A 22,123-nucleotide genomic window follows, 5' to 3' on the forward strand; every position below is an offset into this window, starting at 1 on the left:
TATATATATATATACAGTGCCTACAAGTAGTATTCAACCCCCTGCAGATTTAGCAGGTTTGATAAGATGAAAATAAGTTAGAGCCTGCAAACTTCAAACAAGAGCAGGATTTATGAACAGATGCATAAATCTTACAAACCAACAAGTTATGTTGCTCAGTTAAATTTTAATAAATTTTCAACATAAAAGTGTGGGTCAATTATTATTCAACCCCTAGGTTTAATATTTTGTGGAATAACCCTTGTTTGCAATTACAGCTAATAATCGTCTTTTATAAGACCTGATCAGGCCGGCACAGGTCTCTGGAGTTATCTTGGCCCACTCCTCCATGCAGATCTTCTCCAAGTTATCTAGGTTCTTTGGGTGTCTCATGTGGACTTTAATCTTGAGCTCCTTCCACAAGTTTCCAATTGGGTTAACGTCAGGAGACTGACTAGGCCACTGCAACACCTTGATTTTTTCCCTCTTGAACCAGGCCTTGGTTTTCTTGGCTGTGTGCTTTGGGTCGTTGTCTTGTTGCAAGATGAAATGACGACCCATCTTAAGATCCTTGATGGAGGAGCGGAGGTTCTTGGCCAAAATCTCCAGGTAGGCCGTGCTATCCATCTTCCCATGGATGCGGACCAGATGGCCAGGCCCCTTGGCTGAGAAACAGCCCCACAGCATGATGCTGCCACCACCATGCTTGAATGTAGGGATGGTATTCTTGGGGTCGTATGCAGTGCCATCCAGTCTCCAAACGTCACGTGTGTGGTTGGCACCAAAGATCTCGATCTTGGTCTCATCAGACCAGAGAACCTTGAACCAGTCTGTCTCAGAGTCCTCCAAGTAATCATGAGCAAACTGTAGATGAGCCTTGACATGACGCTTTGAAAGTAAAGGTACCTTACAGGCTCGTCTGGAACGGAGACCATTGCGGTGGAGTACGTTACTTATGGTATTGACTGAAACCAATGTCCCCACTGCCATGAGATCTTCCCGGAGCTCCTTCCTTGTTGTCCTTGGGTTAGCCTTGACTCTTCGGACAAGCCTGGCCTCGGCACAGGTGGAAACTTTCAAAGGCTGTCCAGGCCGTGGAAGGCTAACAGTAGTTCCATAAGCCTTCCACTTCCGGATGATGCTCCCAACAGTGGAGACAGGTAGGCCCAACTCCTTGGAAAGGGTTTTGTACCTTTTGCCAGCCTTGTGACCCTCCACGATCTTGTCTCTGATGGCCTTGGAATGCTCCTTTGTCTTTCCCATGTTGACCAAGTATGAGTGCTGTTCACAAGTTTGGGGAGGGTCTTAAGGCCCCGTCACACTAAGCAACATCGCTAGCAACATCGCTGCTAACGAACAACTTTTGTGACGTTGCTAGCGATGTTGCTGTGTGTGACATCCAGCAACAATCTGGCCCCTGCTGTGAGGTCGTTGGTTGTTGCTGAATGTCCTGGGCCATTTTTTAGTTGTTGCTGTCCCGCTGTGAAGCACAGATCGCTGTGTGTGACAGCGAGACAGCAACAACTAAATGTGCAGGCAGCAGGAGCCGGCTTTTGCGGAGGCTGGTAACCACAGTAAACATCGGGTAACCAAGAAGCCCTGTCCTTGGTTACCCGATATTTACCTTTGTTACCAGCCTCCGCCGCTCTCACTGTCAGTACCGGCTCTGCTCTGTGCACATGTAGCTGCAGGACACATCGGGTTAATTAACCCGATGTGTGCTGTAGCTAGGAGAGCAGGGAGCCAGCGCTAAGCAGTGTGCGCGGCTCCCTGCTCTGTGCACATGTAAATGCAGCACACATCGGGTAATTAACCCGATGTGTGCTGTAACTAGGAGAGCAGGGAGCCAGCGCTAAGCGGTGTGCGCTGCTCCCTGCTCTCTGCACGTGTAGCTCCGTGCGCTGGTAACCAAGGTAAATATCGGGTTGGTTACCCGATATTTACCTTAGTTACCAAGCGCAGCATCTTCCACGCGGCGCTGGGGGCTGGTCACTGGTTGCTGGTGAGCTCACCAGCAACTCGTGTAGCGACGCTCCAGCGATCCCTGCCAGGTCAGGTTGCTGGTGGGATCGCTGGAGCGTCGCAGTGTGACATCTCACCAGCAACCTCCTAGCAACTTACCAGCGATCCCTATCGTTGTTGGGATCGCTGGTAAGTTGCTTAGTGTGACTGGAATTAGTCAGAAAAGGCTGGAAAAAGAGATAATTAATCCAAACATGTGAAGCTCATTGTTCTTTGTGCCTGAAATACTTCTTAATACTTTAGGGGAACCAAACAGAATTCTTGTGGTTTGAGGGTTGAATAATAAATGACCCTCTGAATAAACTTTTCACAATTTAAAAAAAAAAAATAAAAAAAGAAATAACATTCTTTTTTGCTGCAGTGCATTTCACACTTCCAGGCTGATCTACAATCCAAATGTCACAATGCCAAGTTAATTCCGAATGTGTAAACCTGCTAAATCTGCAGGGGGTTGAATACTACTTGTAGGCACTGTATATTGTATTTCGTGATCAGTTATCATTAGCTCGATCACTTTATATTTGGATTAATTAATACACTAATGTGACATATATAAAGTCTGTAGTTTTAATATTTTTCTCTATCCCTTCGAGCCTAGCCTTAAATTGGATGATACCCAGTGCTTTACATGTTGTAGGTAATCCCTCCATAATTTATACCATCATACAGTGTAAAGGTAAAGTTTCTATATACTGTATAAATGCCATCCTCAAATGCAGAGGTCTTAAACACGCGGCCCGCGGGCCGCATGCGGCCCCTAAGGCTGCTTGTTGCGGCCCGCAGACCCCGTGACAATCGCGGCTCTATGCTGAGGGTCGGCGCCAGCAGGACTTTACTGCATTTGAATCCACTTGCGGTACCGTGCAGAGGAGCTGTCAGCTCTATTCCAGTTGCTGCTGCTGTCTGCCAATCAGATGCAAGGAGGTGACGTCATACAGCGACGTCACTTCCTTGCATTTGATTGGCAGGCAGCAGCCATTGGTCCAGACACAGCTCCTCTGTGTGGCACCGAAAATGGATTCAAATGCAGTAAAGTTCCTACCGGCGCCGACCCCAGTATAGAGCCGCGAACGTCACGGGCCGAAATAAGCAGGTAAGGTGCGTGCTCAAAATCAGGACCCGCTGCGTCCTGGACGCAGCGAGTCCTGATTGGCGGGGCTACAAGTCACCTCCTTAGGAGACCGCAGCTGCCTGTGCCCGCGATCAGGGTTCGGACCGCTGCGGTCTCCTCGCTGTGTTCTTCCTAGGGAGGATGCTTCCGACTCCGCAGCATAAATTTACATGCTGCGGCCTCTGCAAGCAGCACCGCAGGTCCGTTTTCACTGCAGGCCGTATACGCACAGTGGGCATGGGATTTTTAAAAATCCCACCCACTCTGCTTGTACTGTACATAGCAGGGTTTTGGACGCAGCTGAAGCAGGCTGCATCCAAAACTCTGCAAACACTGATAATGGGCACGCAGGGAACGGAGGAAAGGTGAGGAGAATTTTTTTTTTGCGTATTACTAAAGGATGGGCACAATACTACAGAGATGGCCACAATACTACAGAGCACAATACTACAAGGGTGGGCAGAATATTACAGGGCACAATACTACAGGGAGGCCACAATACCACAGGGATGGCCACAATACTACAGGCATGGCCACAATACTACAGGGATGGCCACAATACTACAGAGCACAATATTACAAGGACGGGCTGAATATTACAGGGCACAATACTACAGGGATGGCCACAATACTACAGGGATGGCCACAATACTACAGGGATGGCCACAATACTACTATTGCAAAAAAAGGGCGATTGCATGATTGTTTTTGGGATAGTTTATTCACAGTGTTCACTATATGATAAAACTGATGTGTTGGTGTGATGCCTCAGGTCGGTGCGAGTGTGTAGACACCAAACATGTATAGGTTTACTTTTATCTAAGAAGTTAAAAAAAAGTTTGTCTAAAAAAATTGCGCACTTTTTGTGCCATTTTCCGTGATCCGTAGCGTTCTCAGTTTTCGGGGTCTATGGCTCAGTGACAGTTTCTTTTTTGCGTCTTCAATTGACGTTTTTAAGAGTACCATTTTTGCGCAGAAGCGCTGTTTTAATTGCCTGTTATCACATTTTGCGCAAAATTTGTGGTGACCAAAAAACGGAATTTTGTCGTTTTGATTTTTTTTGCTGCTACGCCATTTACCGATCAGATTAATTGATTTTATATTTTGATAGATCGGGCATTTCTGAATGCAGCGATACCAACTATGTGTATATTTTTTATTTTTTTTTAACCCTTTATTTTCAATAGGGCGAATGGTGGGGTGATTTGAACTTTTAGTTTTTTTTATTTGTTTTAATTTTTTTTAAGTATTTTTTTATTTTAGTACCCCTCTTAGGGACTAGAACGATCAGCAGTCTGATCGCTCATTCTTTCCTGTAGATCAGAGCAGCATTGCTCTGATTTGCAGAAAAGCAGCTCTCCTCTCACACACGGCCCTCTGCCAACTGTGAGAGGAACTGACTGATGATAGCTACAGGAGTCATCACATGACCCTGTGCTACCATGGCAACCATCATATCCACGTGATCACATCACGTGACTTCCGATGGCGCCGGGTAAGTGAATACTTACCGTGGCCTGCTGTTACATTGCACTGTGACATTTTAGAAGGCCGCTGTAAGGGGTTAAAAGACAGAAGTGGGTAGCGAATCCACTCATGCCTGATAGCCGCACATGTCAGCTGTTCAAATCAGCTGACATGTGCAGTGATCGCTGCCAGCTGCCGGTGGCAGCAGGCAAGGATTAACCTGACACGATCCATGACGTACCTAGTGCGTCATGTGTTGTGAGGAGGTTCAGCGGGCATATAAATCTGTGGCTTAAAAATTGGTGAAGGAAGGAAGGGTTCATGGAGAACTGGGCTGCCTTCTCAGTCGGCTACAGGCTCTACGGTAGGGACGGGCTACACCTCAATGGAGAGGGTGCAGCTGTGCGGGGGGAGAAAATGGTCAGATGGAGAGAGGAGCTTTTAAACTAGGATATGGGAGAGGGAGGGTAGTGGAGCAAATAAGGGGATAGATAGAGCAGATAGAGACAGTGAGACACTAGGTGTCAATGAAGGTTTAGGGGGTGCTGGGAAATGCAAGGAACGTAGGGAGGCAAGAAGTCTTGCCAACAAAATTAATGAATTGGAGACTCTTATGTCAACCATGGATTATGATGTGGTGGGCATTACGGAAACCTGGCTGGATGAGAGCCATGACTGAGTGACAAACGTAGGGGGTTATACTACATTCAGAAGACAGGAAAGACAAAAAAGGTAGAGGGGTGTGTGCCCAATGACGACATTGGGGGGAACTGCAACAATGTAGAATCAGTAAAGGTAAATATACATGGGGAGAGGAATAACAGAAAGCTGCTAATTGGAGTTTGCTACAAGCCTCCTAACATACCTGAACAGAGAGGGGGTGAAATGCTGGAACAAATTGAAAAGGTAGATAATAATAATAATAATAATAATAATAATAATCAGATCCTTATTATGGGGGATTTCAACTATCCAGATATTCAGTGGGACACAGAATCTTCTGGTTGTGCTAAAAGCTGTAAGGCCGGCTTTGCACACTACGACATCGCAGGTGCGATGTCGGTGGGGTCAAATCGAAAGTGACGCACATCCGGCGTCACTTGCGATGTCGTAGTGTGTAAAACCTTTTTGATACGATGAACGAGCGCAAAAGCGTTGTTATCATATCATCGGTGTAGTCTCCGACATTTCCATAATGCCGGTGCAGCGACAGGTACGATGTTGTTCCTCGTTCCTGCAGCAGCACACATCGCTGTGTGTGAAGCCGCAGGAGCGAGGAACATCACCTTACTTGCGTCCCGGCTGCTATGAGAAGGAAGGAGGTGGGCGGGATGTTTACATCCTGCTCATCTCCACTCCTCCGTTGCTATTGGCCGCCTGCCGTGTGACGTCGCTGTGACGCTGCACGGCCCGCCCCCTTAGGAAGGAGGCGGTTCGCCGGCCAGAGCGACGTCGCAGGACAGGTGAGTGCATGTGAAGCTGCCATAGCGATAATGTTCGCTACGGCAGCTATCACAAGATATCGCACGTACGACGGGGGCAGGGACTATCGCACTCGACATCGCAGCATCGGCATGCGATGTCGTAATGTGCAAAGCCGGCCTAAGTTCTTATCTACAAATTCAAGACAATTGTCTCTCTCAGATGGTAGATGAACCAACAAGGGGAGATAATTTGCTAGATCTGGTCTTGTCAAATAGACCAGATACAATTTCAGATGTACAGGTCTGGGAGCACTTGGGCATCAGCGATCATCATATGGTAAGCTTCAAAGTAATATTCAGTAGAACATTTGGAAAGGGAAATGCTAAAACCTGGAATTTTAGGAACGCTGATTTCAACAAATTAAGGGACAAGCTTAATTGTGTAGATTAAGTTTTTGAAGATATTTTAAGGGATGACATGCAAAAATATATTGTAGAAAATAATATAATAACTGACAGACAGCATAGATTCATAAAAGATAAGTCGTGCCTAACTAAGATGTTGGGGTTCTATGAGGAGGTAAATGCAAATCTGGATATTGGTAATGCAGCTGATGTGATTTATTTGGACTTTACAAAGGCATTTGATACTCTACCACATAATAGCCTTATATTGAAGCTAAAGAAGCAAGGACTAGGGGAAATTATATGCAAATGGGTAAGGAACTGGCTAAAAGATAGGAAACAAAAAGTAGTCATAAATGGTATATTCTCTAAATGGGCTATAGTCAGCAGTGGGGTACCGCATGGATCTGTGCTAGGACCAATTCTTTTTTATCTTTTTATTAATGACCTTCTGGATGGGATTGATAGTAAAGGGTTAGTCTTTGCTGACAACACCAAACTATGTAGGATACTAAAAACTGACCATGATAGTACAATATTACAAAATGATCTGGATAAGATGTCAGAATGGGCAACGTGTCAACTGAGGTGAGTAGCGCGATCAGCTGTATCCAGCGGTGGCCACGGGTAACCACAGTGACAGCTCAGCTGATCGCGCGGCTGTCTTCAGTTGCCGCGTGGAGCTGACAGGAGCGGCGGTGTCTGCTGCTGCTCCGGTCACCTTCATGCAGCAGAGCTGGAAGCAACGCTGGACCATCCTGGATTACGCCGGACATGGAGGGCTTTTTGGGGCTGATTAAATTGGTGAACCAGGGAATGTTTTTGTGTTTTTTAGTTCTAATAAAGGATTTGTTCGGGTGTGTGTGTTTATTTACTGAAACTTACAGATTAATCATGGAAGGTATCTCGGGGAGACGCCTGACATGATTAATCTAGCATTTAGTGGCAGCTATGGGCTATGGTATATGGAATAGCCCCCAGTTGCATTTTTAACTAAAAACTAAGAAAAGGTGAAGGATTCTTGACAGGACTTCATATATTTAAATTAAATATATATTTCTATGCACAGCAAATCTAAAAATACAGGATCAAAATTAACATCATCTATGCAATCAATCTGATGAGCAGAATGGCATCCATTACAGCACAAAGACACTTTTAGCATCTGCGACATTCATACGTATCACTGCTATCCTTACCGTCACTTTGAGATCAGGGGTAGACTGTAATACTACTCCTGGACAATAACTCCTAGGATGAAGTGGATGAGGTCCAATCACGGGGTCATTTTCCTTCAGACAGACAGCAGTAAGACACATGATTAGGTGACATAAAATGTTCTCTCTCTAAATTGTTTTCACGTGAAGTCAATAAAGGATTGAGGGAAGATGTAATATGCTGCTAAGAAAAGAAGCAAATTGTTCTGGCTGGATAAAATACATCTTCTGCTCCAACGTGTGACCTGCAATTTGTGCACTGCTGAGCACTGCGTTATTGTGTCTCTACAGGTGCATCGTACAGCCGCAGCTTCTTACACGATTCAATTTAAAATACGGATATATGGGTTTTAATCCTACAGCAAATACATATTTTCAATATCCCTGAGCCAAAATTGGCTTATCTCATCCTCATGCAGTTTCGCTGTAGTTAGGCAGCAAAGTATACCAGGCTTTCTATAATTCTACAGTATTGGTTACAGCGCGGTGGGACAAATTTCATCAAAAGGGCAATGACCTACAGGCCATGTTCTAAAGGCCGCTTTACACGCAGCAACATCGCTAATGCGATGCCGTTGGGGTTACGGAATTCTTGACCGCACATCCGGCCTCGTTAGCGACGTCGTTGTATGTGAAATGTACGAGCGACCGCAAACAAGCAAAAATACTCACCTTATCGTTGCTTGTTGACACACTGTCCAGTTCCCAAATATCGTACCTGTTGCAGGACGCAGGTTGTTCGTCGTTCCTGCGGCAGCACACATCGCTATGTGCGACACCACAGGAATGGGGAACCTCACCCGTACCTGAGGCCGCCCGCAATTAGGAAGGAAGGAGGTGGGCAGGATGTTCATCCCACTCATCTCCACCCCTCCGCTTCGATTGGGCGGCCGCTTAGTGACGTTGCTGTGACGCCGAACAAACCGCCCCCTTAGAAAGGTGGCGGTCCGCCAGTCACAGCGACGTCGCTAGGCAGGTAAGAAGTGTGATGGGGACTAGCGATCTTGTGCGCCACAGGCAGCGATTTGCCTGTGACGCACACACCGACGGTGGCAGGTACGCACGCTAGCGATCTCGCTAGCGAGATCACAGCGTGTAAAGCGGCCTTTAGTCACTTGTTGCTGGTTTCAAAATATATTACACTGAATATATAATTGTATGTATAATAAGTAGCAATCAACTTTAACGAGAATCTGTAATCAGGCTTCTGCTGCTCCATTAGAGCAGTATAAAGTAGGGATACAAGCTCTGGGCTTCTCACTGTAGTTTTGATAAGATCACTATTTTATCTGCTGCAGCTCTGCTAGTCCTCTTAATAAAAGAAAGAATGGGACACTAAGCATAATAGGTTATACAAAAAGTCTGACCCGCACATCCAATAGGTGTGAACAGGTGCTAGCTGAAAACACATTATAACTACAAAACATATACAGCTGCACTCCCCTTTAAAGCACTCCTGTTATAAAGGGGAGTGAACACAGCCTGGTTGCATCTCTTTCTGATTGAGCACTCTGCCCTATAAACAGGCTGTGTTCACTCTCCTTTACAGCAGGAGTCTAGCTGCCCAGACATGGAGGTTTTAACCCAGATAGAGGCATTTTGCCCAGACATGGAGGTTTTTTACCCAGATAGTGGCATTTTAAGTTAGGTTCTTGATATACAGAGATTACCATGCCATTGGTTATCGGGCTCACATGCATTGGCCAATAGATAAGCTAAACATCTCTTTTTTCAAATATTCCTATAGCAGTAAAGCAATGCCAGAGTTCACTTTTTCATTGTTAGCATTTTAGTGTGCAGCTGTATATGTTTCGTAGTTACTAAGCACAATAGGTTCTTATCAGGTAGAGAAATTGATCTAGGTAATGGGTAAAGGAGTTGCTCACCTATTCAGGTTGTTTAACCCACAACTGAGGATTCAAGGTATGACAGCTGCTGCAGTACGCTCAAGGTCGGGAGATCCAGCCGTGTAGAACAAGAGGTAGGAGGATAGGAGTAGTAGCCTGCGCTGCTGGTATTGGATTCAAGAAATTCGAACGACATACGGTAGTGCAAGATAGAACCATGCATTTTATTCTCGACAGATTTTGAACTTTAAACAACATTTTAATCAGTAGAACCACAATATTAAATAAAACATGCCAAAGACAGTCATAATAGTTTACACTTTCAAAAAGGGTACCAAAGGAAATAGAAACCGCCCTGGAATGATAAATGACTGGATGCTTGTAAGTATCAATAAGGTTTAGGAAACAGAACAAAAAGTGAAAAAGGGGTTTGTGATAATAATTTATTTATTGTCACAAACTCATTTTCTCTGTTTTCTAAACTTTATTAATACTTACTATCATCGAGTCACATTTATCATTCAGGGGCGGTTCCTTTTTCCTTTTGGGCCTTTCAGTGAAATTGTAAACTATTCAAATCTGTCTTTGGTATGATTTGTTTAATATTGTGGTTCTCCTGATTAAGAAGTTGTTTAAACTTCGAAACGTGTTGACAATAAACCGCATGATCCTATCTTGTACTATGTCCTCCAGATTTCGTGAATTCAATACCAGCAGCACAGACTATTACTTCTATCCTCCTACCACTAATTCTCTCAATGATGACACCAGCAATCCCCCCCACCATGATTGGCAGCTTTCTTCCTATGCACAGAGTAAATGTGCCGCCCCTGAGGCTTCAGTACTGCACCTCAGGGGCGGCACCTCAGTACCCATTCCCGGGTAAAAAGGAGGTCACAAATCGGTATACACAAACACAGACACTCTCATTTAGCAACACTCCACTAACCCGTGGTTAGGGCAAGTTGCACCTTTAATGCACCATTGGAACGCACAGTCCGAAGCCAGCCTGGGGGTGGAGTCTAGTTAGTGGAAGCAGTCTACAGAACGAGAGGGAGTTAGAAGAGGACGTGGAGGAGAGCGGTCCTGGGGACGAGAGCTGGATCAGCTTGTCTCAGGATCATGGGAAAGAAAGGGTCCTAGGGCCACGGGAAGTACGCCAAACACCCATGGACTCTTTTCCACACGATATATGAGTGTGGAGGGACTTGGTCGCATAGGAGACTGGCCCCTCAACTAGTGGAGGACTTTAAGACTCAGCTAGCAAACCGGAGGCTAAGGCTACTGCAAGTACTGGAGCCACATCCACACACATCCAGTGAAAAGGTGACCACATAGAGCTAAGGGATAGAGCTTCAAGCCACCTGACAGGCTCCACGGACACCGGCTCAGGGCTCTGTGTGTGCAGGCGGGTGGGAGAGGTTAGTGCAGGAGACGACCAGGAAAGGACACTGAAGGGTGTATCGGGTTGTGCCTCCGAACTATCTGGGGATCAGCTGGGGTCCATCCCAGCAGAATCCAGCATTCCAAGGGCAGCCTCTGACTAGTCATAGTAACCTGGAACTCTGAACTGTGAGTAAAAACCTTGTGACTGCATTCCTGTGTTGCCTAGTTATTCCCTGTGTCTCTGACAATGCGCCCCGCCATTGCTCCATGACCCCATCTCCAGCCAAGGGGACTAAGTGGAGAGCTATACCAACTCAGCTGCATCACCATCAATCCCCAGGGGAAACTGCATAGCAGCGGCGGCATCCATTTTGCCGCACACCACAGGTGGCGTCACGACATCTCCCTTGTAAATAATCCAAACCACTGTCATCAGCCATTAAATGACACCGCTGGGCTCATGAAAACCGGGCTCTGTTGCTGTGACATCCTCCAAGCAGAACAGAGCCGGCCCGGTATCATGTAACCCCCAGGCCCCGATTCGGGCATGTCAAACACTGAAAGCTGTCATTCAATGGTCATTGAGAAGTTTAGCAAATAAAACAGTGTTTTAACAAAACAACAAACAGCCCTGTAAGAACTGTAAACCTGCTGACAGATTCCATTTAACAAGAGTTGAATAAAACATTTAAGAAACATGAATATAGGGTGTGCATTGTTTTCCAGAAAAGTGCCACCCCCGATGCTAGATGTACAATGCTTGGTTTCATTTCTGCATTGAATATCCATAAAGTTTTCTGTATACCCTCCCTCTGTTCGCTGTTGTGGCGTTTATACTCCCGCATAGTTATATGTGTTTGTCTTTAGATTATTCCATTGACTCAGATACATTACCTTAATCTCTTCCTTATAGTCATCTGTGTCAGCCAATAGGTCATCTCTATGTATCCTTGCCATTTCACCGGAGGGTTTCTGAACAAAATAGGTGCTATCTCCACAGTCATGCATAATGGATCCTAAAAAAGAAATCAGAATAAAGAATGCACATCTTATTCCTCACATAAAACAGCTGGTTCATCCACCACACAACATAACTGATATGGCATAGAGACAATCTGAACCTTAAACTTTATACAGATTGTCTTCGCTAATAAGCAAACAACATTTGTTTACACTTTAGCCGGTCATACACATTAGATGGCCATCTCAGCTGACTCTCCGATACATAGGAGCGTTTGTTTGGCCAATCACTCGTGTGTTCTCTAAGAGAAATCCCCGGCTGACATGTTAGCTGACAGCTTATCTCTGGGAGAACATTGTGATCGTCAGTCCTCAATTGGACATCCCGATCAACATCTTCCACCAACGATCAGTTAGCCGGTGTCCCCATATAAAGTAGACTGTTGGCCGAACCCATCAATATCGGCGAGTTCTGCCAAAGTCTAATGTGCTTGGAGGCCCTTTCAGGTTTATTCCAATGCAGATCTCTCATGCGAGGAAAGGGAATATAGCTGGATTTACATTGGATGATTATCATGAATAAGCATTCCTAAGAAGGTTTACTTCCCAAGAACAATACTGATTTTTCATTGTGCATATTAAATGCGTTCCTCCTGTCTAAAGAGGCTATTAAATAACTGCAGATCCCCAAACATATTGCTGGTTGATGTTTGTTAAACACCATTTGTGGGCTATTGTAAACCTGAGCTAACTCTATAAAGGCTCTAACCACTGAAGGTAAAGCAATAGAAAGACTGTTTACATAACTGATAAAAATGAGAGAGAGTTATGGAAAAAAGCTTGGCACAACATGGTATTCTAGCACTTTTTACATCACGCAGCACAGTGTGAGAGTATGGTGCATAATTGCATTGGCACACAAGGGAGGAGAATATTATTATATTGATGGTACAGATTGGTCAACCATTCCCTTATGGGGAAGAGTGTGAGAATTTTTTTTTTATCAAGGTGCAACAAAGAAAAAAATATTGCATATTATTTTTCAGGCCTGCTACATGTCATTGAAAGGTAGAACAAAGAGCCCTAAGCTCACTGACAGACATCTGTATATTTTGGGAAGAAGCCCATGTGTCAAGCTAAAAAGAGGCAAACCTTTTTTTACCATTTGAAAGTAACATTCGGGTGCTAATAGCTTTCAGTGACCAAAAGGTATTGTATATTACTTGGTTTCATTCTCTTTATCTTTTTAATTTCACTTTTTTTACATGGGCTCACCTAAATAACTTTTTTTTACCAGGGGTGCCCCAATCCAGAACAAGGTTGAGAAAACACTGATAGAGATATACATTCAAACAACCATATTTTTTGTGAGCCTGTGGGAAGACGCCCGCCTTCAGCTAAAGAAAAATTATACCTGAAATGATTGGACCAAATACCTAAATTAGTCTGTAATAAACCTAAGTGGAGAATGATTTTAAAGAGTGCTACACCTAAAGTTGACAGCTTAGAAAAATGCAGCATAAAAACTACTGTATAAACCATTGTTCATACACGTATGTAAATATTTCACCAGCTTCCAAATTTTAGACTACATTCACACGTTCAGAGTTTGGTGAGTTTTTATTACCTCAGTATTTATAAGTAGTGATGGGCGGACCTGGACTGTAAAAGTCCAGATCCGCGCAAGTTCAAAAAGTACCTGAGTACCGGGCCCGGAGTTCTCAGGGTACTCCAAGTAACAATCCGGGTCCAGCAACTCAGGTAATGAAAAAAAAAATGAAAAATATAGAAAAAAAGAATAAAACAAGTGCGCTATACTAACAAGTCTCCAGCGCGACTGTAACCCTAGTTCCAAAGCCGCTCATACTACTTCTGTGGCTGTGCTCATTATCCTTCATACATATTCACTGCTTCCCCCACCCACCGGCAGTCCAGGAATTTCTGATTGGTTGTAGTCAGACAGCTCCCCGACCCTGTGTGACAGCAAGTCTGACTGCTTGCAATCACAGGTGCTGCGTGCGTGTCTATAGTGTAAAGATAAATAAATAATAACTGGCGTGGTGTCCCCCCATATTATGATACTCAGCACAACAGATAAAGCATATGGCTACAGGCTGTAGCCCCCAGCAGTGCATGTTATCTTGGCTGTATATCAAAATAAGAGGAACCCCATGCCGCTTTTTTTAAATTATTGCAATAATTTAAAAAAACGCGTGAGATTTCCCCCCCACCACACCATTTTGATACGAAGCCATGATAAAGCCCGAAAGCTGAGGGCTGGTATTCTCAGGCTCGCTACTCATGGTAATTGGGCCCCCCAGCCTAAAAATAGCAGCCAGCAGCCGCCCAGGATTGTTGCATACATTAGATACGACAATCCTGAAACTTTACCTGGCTCATCCCACATGCTCTTGTGTGATGGCAATCGGGGTAATAAGGAGTTAATGACAGCTCACAGCTGTCATTAAGCCCTAGATTAGTAATGGTTAACTTTAAGATTAGTAATTAGTAACTAGCTTACTTATCTGTAAGTGAAAAAAATAAAGACAAACACCGAAATATCCTTTATTTGAAATAAAATAAAATACCCCAAAAAACACACACCCTTTCTCCCCTTTATTAACCCCCAAAATACCCAGGTTCAATGTAATCCACACGAGGTCCCACGATGATTCCAGCTCTGCTACATCTGAAGTGACAGCATATGGGCATACAACACTGTTGGCTTCAGGTAAAGAATGAGCCTCAGGGATGAGCGGTGATGTCACTTAGGTTACTTGCGGTCACAGCTGGAGGTTCCCTTAGTCCTCTACCTGTGACCACAGGTAACCTGACCTCAAGTGACCTCACTGAACTGAGTGACCTCAGGTGAGATCATTGAGTTCACAGACCTGCAGAAAACCAAGGTTTTTAGACAAAAGATGCAGATTTGGTGCTGAAATTCCTATAGCATATTCATTCACCCACTGTACACCTCTTGGCAAACAGACGCATCAAAACACCATATGGTTTTGTCGCGATAGTGATGTCATTTTTTGACAGGAGATGTAGATTGGGTGTAGGAATATGGTGTAAAATTTCAGCATCAAATCTACATCGCGCAGCTCAGTCTCTGCCTAAAGCCAACAGTGTCATGTTTTATGCCCGCAAGCTGTCACCTCAGATTGGGAAGAGCAGGGTAAAGTGTTGGGATTGTCGCATCTAATAGATGCGACAATCCTGGGCGGTTGCAGGCTGGTAGTTTTAGGCTGCAGGGCCCAATAACCATGGGTCTCCCAAGCCTGAGAATACCAGCCCCCAACTGTCGGGCTTTATCATGGTTGGGTATCAAAATGGGGGGAATTTATGCCTTTTTTTAAATTATTTATTTAAATAATTTTTAAAAAAGCCTCATGTGGTTCCTCTTATTTTGATACACAGCCAAGATAAGCTCACGGCAGAGGGCTGCAGCCTGTAGCCATAGGCTTTATCTGTGTCGGGTATCATAATATGGGGGGACCCTACGCCAAATATTTTATTTATTTTTATACCCCAATAGATGCACATAGTGTCGGTGAGTGGAAGCAGTCAGCTGAAACCCTGAACTCAGGGTGGAAGCGCGTCTGACTGCAACCAATCACAGATGTCGGTGGGCAGGGAAAGCAGTGCATATGCAATGAAGATAAATGAGCAGCCCCGGAAGTGAATGAGTGGCCAGGAAGCAGTTACAGCCGCACCAAAGTATTCCAGCCCGCTTGCTCCTATCCCCTTATCCCTTCTACCACCATTTTTAATCGCTGGATTTTGGTCCCCATAGACTTATATAGGGATCGGCATGCGGCCCAGAACGGAACTGTTAAAAAAATCCAATTGGACCCGCCAGTTGCAGTTATCTGCGAGTCCACCCATCCGTACTTACAAATACTGATGTAAGATACTGATCAAATACTGAACATGTAAATGTTTTCTTAATGTGAGAGAAAGTAGTGGATGTAACATATTTTTCTTGTCAATAATTAGAAAAATCACTAAAATTATCCTATCTCTTGCCATAAACAGATATTTCCAAATAATAGATTGGTTTATAAAAGTACATATGAAATACCTACTTTTTTTTCATTTTTTTACATTTTCATTATTTATTGATTTGATATTATTATAGACATTTAGTAAATATATTTTTTCAACCCTATTAAACTCATACCTTCTTCATACCATCCATTGTGAGAGCAGACAGAAAGCACCTTTTTTCTTAGTAGATGCTGCGGACCAGTACTGAAAATTGGTGTCTCTGGAATAATTTAGAGTAAAGAATACACATGAACAACAGTCAGAGGCTTAAGGGTATGTTACAAAAAATTTTATGTATAGTTACTCTATATACAACACACAGTTCATAAACTAGAGTAAATGGAAATGATCTCCCTAGATGGAATCTCCACTAATTTCTTTGTTACTACTGTCAGAAGAAAAACTACAATACTAATACACTTTTTGATTTCTATGGTTTACCATACCAGTGCATAATAATTTAAAAAGAAACATCTAGCCGGTAGAACAGTGTTCCCCAACATCAGTCGCCAAGAGCCCCCTGTTTTAAGGATTTCTTTAGTACAGTACAGGTGATGGAATTACAAACTAGGCAATAGTAAGGAAATCCTGGAAATATAATCTGTTGGGGGGTCTTGAGGACTGGAGTTAGGGAACACTGCCATAGAAGATCATAAAATGAGGAAAATACATTTTTAGATGAACAAACACAAATAACAAATTACACCATATATTTAGTTCTTATAAAATAACTAAACTTCAGTAACATTGGATAAAAGCCAAAATTCCTCCAGAACAATGTTGGAGACTGATAACGTCATGCAGAGTAATTTCAAGTAATTTCGACTAAATGTGGTTCTTAAAGTAATTAATTCATGGGGTGTACTTCATTTTTCACAAGGCTTTTACATTTTGATCTAATTATGTTAACTATTTCAAGACCTAACCATTTACCCCCTTCCCCGACCATGCTCATTTTTGCATTTTCTCACATATGCAGTTAAAAGAGCTGAAAAAATATTTCTCGTTCAGATATTCAAATATGTTTGCATCTTTTTTCCTTTCTTTTTTTTTTTGTTGCTATTGGGTGTTATTGGTGTAGAAATGAGGGAAATACTCATCTATTTCTCACCTTTTTTATGATCACAAAAAAAACTAAAATACATTTAAAAATTTGTTCCCATCAATTATTTTTAAACATCAGACACTTTTTTATAACAATTTAGATTACCGTAACAATGTTTGTTATTTATTATTTCATTCTTTAAATACTTTTTATTTATTTATTTTTATATATTTTTTTTTTATTTATATCACATAAAAGTTTTGGGGTCATTTCAACATTAAATTACTTTTTTAAAATATCTGTTTCCCCTGTAACATCTGCTTCTCGTCTGCTCAGCTCTGTTGACGAGGTGTCACTGTCATTGTCATCATGATTGACAGCCAGTTTCCTGCTTCCAAACCGAAGGGAAGCAGCTGTCAATCAACATGATGTCAGCAGTGACGCTCCGTCAACAAAGCACGTGGGAAGCAGAAGAGCTGCTCTGTTGAGGTGAGGCTAAATGAAGCCAGAGATCATTGTCAGGGAGAACTAGCCAGCCTGTAAACTCTTAGCTCCATGCAAAAAAAAGAAAATAATCAAAGTCCAGGATAACCCATTTAAAAGGTAGACAGTGTCATTGCACATGATTCACATTATTATGGAAATTGCTGCCTTTTTTCTGCTGTTTTTTTTTTTTTATTTTGTGTCTACTTTCACTGTGCTTTTGATTTTAGTGTAGGGACTTGCAGGACAATGAGGACCCTTGACGTGGGGTGTGAGCTTGAGTATAATGGCCAAAATATCATACCTTATGTATATTATACATATTTACTGCTCATTATTTTCAATTCTATGCAGGATGCCACCAGGCCCATCAATGTTGGCCTTGTAAACTAAAGCGACAGTCCATGTGGGGTTCACTTATGGTGCTGGGCAGTTCACTTGACCTAAAAGTATGGGCATCACTAACGTCTAGCATTTTTCTGGTATATTTTGATACTGAGCAATGAGAATATGATGTATTTTAATAATTCTTATAGAGATGAGGACAAGAGTTTTTAAAGTGCACAAATTACAAAGTTTTATTAGACAAGGTGAGGACAAATAAACATCCATATAAGCATTAAAAACATATTAAAAACATCATATGGCAGATTACTCCCATGTTACAATCTTATCATGGGTTCAAAATATGAGACTCCAAAGCATGATGGTGCAGCACTGTCAGAAAAACATGTAGTGATAAATCAACATTAATTTCTCTTAGAGCATACAACTGACGTGTATAGAGACAGAATCCTGAGCATAAAGTACATTGCTCAAGTAACTATATCGTCAGACAGTGACTGCACCCCAGAGTAGACATCAGCCAAGTATAATGAGAGAGGAGAATCTGTCAAAAGGGAGCCCCAGAATCACCTACGTACGTTTCGATATTACAGAGTGAAAATCTTCATCAGGGAGGAGGCGTCTCGTGCAGCACATCCATGATGGCAGGCTTTAAATATATGGTGATAGTTACCGCGGACCCGGAAGTTCACGATAATTGTGCAGTCTAATGCCCCTCATACATATTAGACTAATATCGTCTGAACTGGCTGATATCAACAGTTCAGTCAACTGTCTGCGTATGGAAGTCTTGAGCAATTAATTGTCGGGGAAATACCAATCTGACATGTGCCATTTTTGACTGCTCATTGTGTTTACTCCAGGATACAAGCCATCTGTAGACATGTCTGGAGACAGTTTTCTCATATAGGGCCCAGTAGTGTTTAGCCGAATGAGCACTCCTGTGTACAAAAATGATCGTCCGGCCAAGAGCCATCTTATGTGTATGGCAGACTTCAAGAGGCTGACAATCACGCAACCAAAAAGCAAAACATTGATTTGTCAGGTGAAATAATGATTTGTGTTGCAAAAAAGATCATTGTTCTCAACAGCGCATGGTCTTGTGTAAAAAGGACTCCCGCTGCCCGGAACAATGGCAGCCTATATACACTGAATAATCTATTACTGATTGTTCTGGGCACATGTGAATCCCAGTTGGACTGTGTATAAAGGCTACTAAACAACCCTAAAGTAGAAAGCATGTTGCCAGTCATGACATAGTCTAAACAAACCCTTAAGAGAAGAGCAGGCAAACACATTACCTTGGAAATACAAGTTGTTCTCTGTCGCATGTAGAAAAGAAAATTATATCTAGATAGCATGCTCCATCTAATCTCCAGTGGGGCGCCTGTGTATCCAACTGCTTTTCACTGCTTTCCAAGAAACCTTCAGCCTTGCAGCCCTCTTCATGGCCTACCCAGATCCAGGAAAGGAACCTAAGCCAGGAATTCAACCTGCTGGGCCCATAATGATGTGCAGGGGCAGACATATCATTGGTGCGACCTATATGGCTGCATAGGGGTCAAAGACGTAAGGGGGCCAATTTCTACATACAAAGCAGGAGCAATTTTATTTTTATGAGTTCTTGAGATGGAAAGGGCCCATATATTGGTGTCGATCAGGGGCCCTTTTCTATCTGTGTCCGCAAATGATGATGTGACTCCCAGAGAATCCAGGCACCTGGCCTAGTAAGACTATATTACTAAGGTATCTAAGTTGCAATTTATCTCTAATTTATAATTGACTATTTTTGCTTGGAAAACCCAAGTTTTATGGTTGATAAAACAATGTCTCGGGCTAAATTCACACCAAACCTACACTTTTAAATACATTTGTGCCCACGTGATCCCAATGTGTAAAATGTAGACCAAGAGAAAACCCATTTGTTATATATTAGCAGATAAAGGTCTACATATACAGAGTATCAACATGTACATGAGAAGATCTTCTTGGCATAAAGACAGACAGTATACTACAGTTGTGGTATGAATACAGTCAGAAAAACTGTGACATTCTTAAAGGTGTTTTACAGAATTTTACAAAAGTTGCCCATGGCATACATGAAAATATCACTGATGAGGCTAGTGACTGGCTGCAGCAGTAACATTAACAATAAATAACACGTCATTGCTGCCAAACCAACCGGTACCATTGAAGATGTCACATTGGAGAGGTGAGGGCTTCAATACGTAAGAAATGGCCATTGCTTTATTATCTAACAAGTCCTACTTATTGGTAATTTTTATAAAGCCGCCTCAGCTTATAAACTACTAGTAAACTGTATGTGTGAACACTCTGAAACTGCTCTCAGCGTCATTGTCATGTGGATTTGAAAGAACATTTGCTGCACAGAATTGCACTTTGGGCAAATAATGTCACATTATATTTGCCATTGTTCTAAAGCGGGCTTTACATGCTACGATATCATTAATGAATTATCGTTGGGGTCACGGTGTTTGTGACGCAAATCTGGCATCATTAATGATATCACAGCGTGTGACACTTTTGAGCGACCTTAAATGATTGCAAAAGCAGTCAAAATCGTTTGCCGCGGAGAGGTCGTCCTGAAACAAAAAATCGTTTTCTGCTTATTAGTGATGTTGTTCCTTGTTCCTGAGGCACCACACATCGCTATGTGTCACACCGCAGGAGCGATGAACATCTCCTTACCTGCCTCCACCGGAAATGCGGAAGGAAGGAGGTGGGCGGGATGTTACGTCCCGCTCATCTCTGCCCCTCCCATTCTATTGGACGCCTGCCGTGTGACATCGCTGTGACGCCGCACGAACCGCCCCCTTAGAAAGGAGGCAGTTCGCCGGCCAGAGCGACGTCGCAGGGCAGGTAAGTGCGTGTGACGGGGTTAAGCGATGTCGTGCGGCACAGGCAGCGATTTCTCCATGTCGCACAACCGACGGGGGCGGGTACGATCGCTTGCGATCTTGCTAGCAAGATCGCAGTGTGTAAAGCCCGCTTAAGTTTCATTACATGTCTGAGAACTGTGATACAAGAAGTCAAAGATTATAAGAAGAAATTTCGGCATAGTGTGAATGTTGTATTTATAGATCACCCTGCCTATAGTGGTGGTCGCTTGTTGTGCTGCTTAATTTTATTTGGCACTGGAAGCCTTCAGTTAGTGAAGGGCAAAATGTATTCAATCAAGAATCAGTAAATACTTTGGTCATCAATGGACTTTCCAAAATATCAATGACTCCAAACCTAAATATCCACCAAGGCTTGATTTCAAAGAGAAGTCCTGGAAGAATCCGTAGTGGCCGTCACAGTCTCCTTACTTAAACTCCATAGAAAATCTTTGGTGGAATTGGAAGAAGGTGGTTACAGAAATAAAACTCAAGAATATTAGTATACTGAATGCCATTGCCCATGAGGAATGGGCTAAGATTCCTCAGAATGCTGCCAGTTGCAGGTATCAGTACATGCATCACATTTCCAGCAGGTCAAGACATCCAAAGGCAGCTCTTCTAAGTACTAAAGATTCTTTTTTTCTAATTCTTTATTTAAAAGACAAACACAGAACAATCAAATCAACTGTAAAATTACAAGGGGACGGTGGCTACACAATAGGGCCTTACAAGTATAAATATACTGTATATACATACATATACAGTATATATATAAAGAATCTACGTCACCGACTCAAAAGCACAAAGAAGCAACACAAAATTGCGACAATGTCGTTCCAGGCCAGTCGGTTTTAAAAATGTTTTAGTGAAAAAGATGAAGAGAGGAAACTGAAAGATAAGAAACAGGTCTGCAAGAGCCTAAGCAATCTGCGAGAGTAATAACAGAAGAAAGAAAGCACTGCGAGAGAAGAAAGGATAGAAAAAGAGGATCAAGTTAAGCAGGAAAAGTAACAAGCGGGGCAGAAAAGGATGTACTAAAGATTCTTTGATGGCCAGAACAGTGGCCATCAAAGAGAATTTTTCAGGAGGATTTTGCCATGTAATCTGAACACAGCAGTAGATGGGGGCTGAAACACAGATTTCAACAATGTGTCATTTATTAAGCTGTGTGCTTTTGTTTACTTATAATGAACCACAATGAGGAAGTATAATTTTATGTGCAAACAAGCTGACAAGTGCATTCTACCCTGATGAATTAATATTTGAAGGAACGGGTCAGAAGGCAAAAATAGTGACAGTCCAGGCCACTCCGAACATGAGGTCAGCTTTGGACTGCCATTATCAGGGCAGGAGTCATTGGCATTTACCAGGGCCAGAGAGAAAATAGGGCCTACTCCTTGACTGTTGTGGCACTACCAATGTCATCTGGATGTGGATCTAAAGTACCTATGATGACTCCATACAATCTATGAAATGGTTGAG

At 43.0% G+C, this 22,123-nt stretch overlaps 1 protein-coding gene across 1 annotated transcript in view; it reads right to left on the bottom strand.

Annotated features, from left to right (window-relative positions):
• The window catches only part of VWA3B (von Willebrand factor A domain containing 3B), a 363,812-nt gene that overhangs the window by 14,375 nt on the left and 327,314 nt on the right, over positions 1-22,123 (bottom strand). Inside the window, exons 30-32 of the mRNA XM_075336597.1 lie at positions 16,002-16,088; positions 11,753-11,874; positions 7,608-7,700 (exon numbers count right to left, since the gene is read on the bottom strand). Coding sequence (XP_075192712.1) covers positions 7,608-7,700; positions 11,753-11,874; positions 16,002-16,088 — 302 coding nt within the window. The remainder of the gene's footprint in view (positions 1-7,607; positions 7,701-11,752; positions 11,875-16,001; positions 16,089-22,123) is intronic.

Source organism: Anomaloglossus baeobatrachus, chromosome 2 (assembly GCF_048569485.1).
Source record: "Anomaloglossus baeobatrachus isolate aAnoBae1 chromosome 2, aAnoBae1.hap1, whole genome shotgun sequence".
Classification (NCBI taxonomy): Eukaryota; Metazoa; Chordata; class Amphibia; order Anura; family Aromobatidae; genus Anomaloglossus; species Anomaloglossus baeobatrachus.